This window comes from Microtus ochrogaster, linkage group LG9, assembly GCF_000317375.1.
Source record: "Microtus ochrogaster isolate Prairie Vole_2 linkage group LG9, MicOch1.0, whole genome shotgun sequence".
Classification (NCBI taxonomy): Eukaryota; Metazoa; Chordata; class Mammalia; order Rodentia; family Cricetidae; genus Microtus; species Microtus ochrogaster.
The window spans coordinates 3,688,221-3,694,391 of record NC_022034.1 but is presented as its reverse complement, the minus strand read 5'-3'; the positions used below and the strand labels follow the sequence as shown (position 1 = coordinate 3,694,391).

Genomic DNA, 6,171 nt, shown 5'->3' with positions numbered 1-6,171 from the left:
CCCTGCGGCCACGTCCTTCCGTGTCTACCCCCCAGTCCCAGCTGAGTCTCCCCCATCTTCAGCTGCAGTCACAGTTCTGCAGAAGTCGCCTGTGTACAAGCATGCTGTCCTAAGTGGGAAACGTCCCCGCAGAGAGCAAGCCTTACCCCTTCGCCACTGTGTCTGCAACATGAAACACAGCAAACACCGAGGTTATCTACACAGGAATGAGGTAAGACACCAAACTGCCCACGGATCCCTGGAGGTCTAAATAGCAATACCAACAAGCCTCTGCATTTGTATATCACACAGCAAAGGTCAGTGGGGTTGGTGTCAAGGTTCATTTATTTAGATACCTGTAGCACTGAAGGGACTGTAAAAGGCCCTACTCCTGACGTTACAAGTGTACTTATAGAAACCATTCACTCCTGCATGGTGCTAGGATTAAACCATGGTGTCCTCCATGGAAGGTGTCTTAATTAGGACTTCTGTTGCCATGATAAAATGTGATGGCCAAAAGGACATGGATGAAAGGTTTATTTCATCTTACACCTCACAGGTCATTGTCCAGGAAAGTCAGGGCAGGAACTCAAGATAGGAACTGATGCAGAATCCATGATGGAACACTCATTACTGACTTGTTTCTCATGGCTTGATCAATTTTTTTTTAATACCCGTGGGCCACCTGCCTGGGATCACATGACCAACTATGGTCTGGGCCCTTCTATTCCAATCACCCATCAAGAGAATGCCCTCATGTCTGCCTAGAGACCAATCTTATGGAGGCCTTTCCCTCACCTGAGCTTCCCTCAGATGACTCTAGACCGTGTCGAGCTGCAGACAGACTGACTGACTAGGACAGTGGTCTGACTGGGAAAGCCGTGAGCACTCTCCCTACACGCGGATGTGTCACCAGCACCTCGCCACCTGAATGTTGCTGAGCTGTGCTTCCCATCTCTGCTTACCTTTGAGTGTCTTCTCTCGGCATGCGTCCACATTCCACATTATAATACAATCCTGGGAGGCAGAACAGAGTTGATGTGGATCTGTTTGATTTCCAAAAACCACAGCGGTAATCAGCTGATGGTGTCCTTGTAAGGTGAGGAGCTTAAAAACCAAATAGGTTGATTATAACATTGAAAATATATAGAGAAACAATATAATTTCAAACCTGGGCTTGGCTTTTAATTCATTAAAACTCCCCGCATGCAATGCTGATTCTTCCATCAAGTGAACCACATCACTATTGGTTGTTACCATGAATTGTTACGAGGCAGGGACTTGTGCTTCTCTTCCTTACTATGCATTAACAAATGTGTACTGAGTACTCAATGAATGCAGAAGAGGTGCTGGCTCTACTGACAGCTAAGAAGAGAGGAGCTGGCAGAGGATGAGCACATTTGGACCATTAGACAGCAGGGATACAGAGGCTCTCCTGGCTACAACAACAAATAAGGATGTAGGGTGTGTGGCTTGAGACTGCTGCAGACACTTACAAGGAGACTGGACAGCAAACGTGCCAAGACACTGAAACCAGTACTCAAGTACAAGCAGAGGGATACTGGGATGCATGTGTGTATGAGTGCAGAAGAGACACTAGCAATCAGAACTTGTAGGCTAGAGAATTAGCAAATCTGTTGTAGACAGAGAGAGGGGACAAACAAACTCCCCATAGTCAAAAGAAAAGGGAAAGGCGTACAAATGGAAGATGGGGTGAGGGGCCAGGATGTCAGGGTGCTTCAGTCCTTTGGAAGTTCAAGTGCACAGAAGTGGACAATAAGCAATTTGGGATAAGGGGTATTATTGGACAGGACAAGAAACACTCCACTCCTGGTAACACAGGCTTGTCTAATGGCACACTATTCTCGGTGAGAAAGACAAGAAAACCGGAAGACATGCAAGACTTAATGGCTTTAAAAAAAAAAGATTTATTTATTAAGTAGACAATGTACTGCTGGCAAGGAAGGCACCAGGTCTCATCACAGATGGCTGTGAGCCATCATATGGTTGCTGGGAACTGAACTCAGGCCCTGTAGAGCCAGTGATCTTAACCTCTGAGCCATCTCTCCAGCCCTGGCTTTTCTTGAAGACATGAGAAAATGATCACAGGACCTGTAGGCACCTGTCCTACAATGACATCATCCCAAGGGCTGGGGTTGTAGCCCAGGTAGAGCATTTGCCTACCATCCATGAGGTCCTGGGTCTGAATCCTAGTACTCCCAGAAAGAAAGAAAATCTCCCTCAAAAGTGATGGTCAGACATTCTATAAAACACAGTTGAGAAACTTAGATATTAAACATTAAAAGACATAAGAACTGAGATATAATATAATCAAATGTATCCTTTTCAAGAACATATCAAAATACCATATAAGAGGAGGGACAGACTGTTCATTCTGTCGTGCTGGTCTTAAATAGAAATCCCGAAATCAAGTTAAGTGCCTTAACGTAGGAGATGTAAGAAAAAAAATAAGGATGGATAAACAAATTTCTGCTAAAATTCAACACACTAGGACAGGAGCATCATGCTGCCAACATCCAGCCTTAGAATAGGAATCCAAAAAAGACCAAATACAAGAAGCAAAGAAACTCCTGCCTTTATCATGGCAAGCTACCAGAAGCAAACATAAATCCTATCTGAAGAAGGAAGTTCATCCTGAACAATCTATAAATATCTTCTTCGCACCAACATGAAAAATACAGATAACCTAACAGAAAAATAAACAAACAAACAAAAATTCAAGAGATCCAGCAAAAGGGGAAGGCCCTGGACACACACCCCAGCAAAGTGTGTATCTAAGTGGCCACTCATCATGCAGTAAGACTCTGGCTCGTAGGCATCATAATGCATGAAAGAATGTGTAACAGGGGACTGCTATTCCACCAGGGCTAACATGAAAGGGTCAAGTGTGATCAGCTGTGGCCCTGACCATCAGCAAAGACACAGCTTTGTAGTCACTTGAGAAACTCTTGAATAATATCTATTAAGTCTGTGCATCTCCTGTAACTCAACCATTTCCATGTGTGCCCCCAGAAAACAGCAAGAAACAAGTAAACAAACAAATAAAAGAAAGCAAACTTCCACCAACAGTACTGGATGAAATGGTCTATTTGGTGTAAGCCGTGAACATGAAGAGGTACTGGACTTTTCTAAAGGCATGTGAAGGAAAGAGATGCTACAGCAGAATGTACAATGAGAAATTCCATTCCCATCAAGTTAAAACATGAGGGAACTGTGCCTCGTTGCCAGAAGTCAAGATGGCGTTGCGTTTGGTAGGGGAAGAGACCTGGCCTGGCCATGGTTTCCCAGGTGACACTTTTCTCCTAAACATTTTATTCATCACTGCAAAGCAAGAAAGCTCAAGCTGAGTATGAATGGAGGAGGCTTCCTTGAGTTAGGATGAGCTTTTTCTTATTCATATTCGTTAAAGACTTTTTAAAGAAAGTCAATTCCATCAGGCAGGGATGGCAGACACATTTAATCCTAGCACTCAGGAGGGAGAGGCAGGCAAATCTCTGTGAGTTCAAGGCCAACATGGTCTACAGAATAAGTTCTAGGACAGCTCACAGAGAAATCCTGTCTTGAAAAAATCAAAAAAGAAAAGTAAGTTAATTCCAGCCCATTTGTATTGTAGAAATAAGAACTTAACAAAATGATTGTTTCTCAACACCGCTCTGCCATAGTTCACAGTCGACTCCATGGTTGCTAACATTTCCAGAGTATGGGAGAAATTAAGAGACAAGGCAAGGTCTCTATGACCCTGGATCTCACAAGAACACCCTTGGTTTGTGACCTGCCTGGTGAGAAGGGTCCCTGGGGCTCCACACACAGAGATGGTTCCCATCTAAAGGAAAAGCACAATACTGCATGCTGCAAGCAAGTGGAACATGGGCTGTGGACTTCTTAGACTCAACCAGGTATCTTTCTGCAACTATATCACTGGAGTGGGCATCAGTGGAGGGCATCTCTGGAACTGTGTCCATGATCAGTCTGAAAATACAAAGCAAGTGCACGGTGAGGGCAGGTCAGCATGAAAGTCTAGTTAAGTCATCATATTAGCATGAGTACACATATCACACTTACCCACTCGTCCCCACCTCCCCCCAACAAAATGGAAAAGGAAACCATAAACAAGGAATGACCTCTACTGCTTTCCCATGATCTCCACTTCACAGGCCTTCTCTTTCAGGACCAGGAAGGTGAACAGCCACCTCCCAGTGACCTGGCCTGACGGAGGGCTCCTGCATAAGTGGTGTGATAATTCAAATGTAATTGTTCCCCATAAGATCACAGGGAGCGGCACTATTAGGAGGTGTGGCTTTGTGGAATAGGTATGACCTTGTTGGAGGAAGTGTGTCACTGTGGAGGTGGGGTTTGAGGTCTCATATATGCTCAAGCCATGCCTAGTGAACAGACTACTTCCTGATGCCTGCCAGTCAAGGTATAAGGCTCTCAGGTCCTTCTCCAGCACCATGTCTGCCTGCATGCCACCATGCTGAACCATGATGATGATGGACTGAACCTCTGAGGCTGTAAGCCACCCCAATTAAATGTTTTTCCTTTATAAGAACTGCCATGGTCATGGTGTCTCTTCACAGCAATGGAAACTATATTTGAGACAAGTGGAGTTGGTGATGAACTCCAGTAAGAACCAGGAACCCTCAGAGCAGCCCTGGGATGCACTTAAATATCTCAGTTCTCTGGTAAGAGTTAGTTTACTATGGGCTACATCATCTGTGGTTCGTGGCTAAGTATCACCAAGCATACTTTAACAAAAATGCTTCAGATATTTTATTTACTTTATTGGATAGACACATGTGACACTAGGCTAGAAGATTCCTTGATGCCACTCCTCCCCACATCCCACTGTGAGCACAGATGTAATTGACGGCACACCCAACAAATTTTGAAGCAGGTGGTTTCTGGTCATCATGATGTCCACACCTTGCTATGAACAGAGCTGATCACGTCCTAGTCCAGTCTTTAGAACCTTGTCATTGGAAGTTAAAGTGTCTCTAAGAACAAACATTCTTGCTGAGAACTACAAATAGTAGAATTTAAATAAAATACAGAGTAACTGATTTCTGGGCCTTTACAGTAAACCTTGTAAAACTGGGCATTAGATGTTCTAACAAGTGTGCTGGCTGCATGTCTGTGTTTGATGAAATCATGTGCCCCTGTTCCTGCAGTGCCCATTACAGGTGATTCTAATTTATGCTCATGTATTTTAAAATATAACATATTGCAGCCCAAGACTATAGGAACTAATGCTGCTGTTTTGTTTTATGGGCATGCTGGGCCTGGGGAACTGCCTTCTAAGTATCTGTTTCTGCTCACAGGTTAACGCTGCTCTCAGATGTGCTCAGGGAAGCTTCCTTATAAAGTAGGCAGCAGTCACTGCAGAGACTAAATACAAGTGACTGTCGAATGACCAGTCACTAAGAGACATCTGTATTACTCCCTCCAAGGCTCAGGGATGTCAAGGAGGAGAGGAAAGAGGGTAAGAGCCAGAGAAAGAGGTGGAATGTTGTGAAACAGTCTTCTGGGCGGGGCATGGCCAATGCCCTCTTGCGAATCCACAGCATCTGTGATTATCTATGTGAAATTGAGCCTATCAAGATTCTGTCGTAGAGGAGGGTGTTCACGAGTCCCTACCTCTTCCTCGGGATTTATGGGTAATTTATAGTTAATAGCTGCTAGGGAAGAGAGAAGTGAAGGCGTTAGTCACTAACAATGCCACACCAGTTTGGAATTATGATTAATAGGGTGATATTTATTTAAAGGGGAAAAGACTTACAGATCTCCGTCCCATACAACAGCCCTCTACGCAACCAGGAAGGGAGTATAGTCGCCGGCAGAGCAGGAAGTGAAGAGAGAGAGGAGAGGGAAGTGGCCACTTTTTTAAAGGGAGAGAGACCATGCCCCAATGGGCTGGTTTCTCAGCGGCTATAGGCTGGAGGAGTGGGAGAACCTCCCGCAACACCTCCCCCTTTTGTTTAAATAAAAGAATTCTAAACCTACTATGAAATTATATACAATAAGTACAAATATCCTATTCTAACTAGCTTAGGTCATATATAATAAATAACTTGGCCAAGTCATGAGAGAAAGTAACTACATTTATATAGTCTTCAACCCCATCGAAGATCTGAGAAGGGAAATAATGTTACCTGGGTAATTAGGAAGTTCAGT

General features: G+C 44.2%; 1 protein-coding gene across 1 annotated transcript in view; it reads right to left on the bottom strand.

The window, feature by feature from the left end:
• Positions 1–6,171, bottom strand: part of Wdr27 (WD repeat domain 27) — a 118,459-nt gene that overhangs the window by 86,476 nt on the left and 25,812 nt on the right. Inside the window, exons 2-3 of the mRNA XM_026787472.1 lie at positions 3,777–3,969; positions 945–1,086 (exon numbers count right to left, since the gene is read on the bottom strand). Coding sequence (XP_026643273.1) covers positions 945–1,086; positions 3,777–3,969 — 335 coding nt within the window. The remainder of the gene's footprint in view (positions 1–944; positions 1,087–3,776; positions 3,970–6,171) is intronic.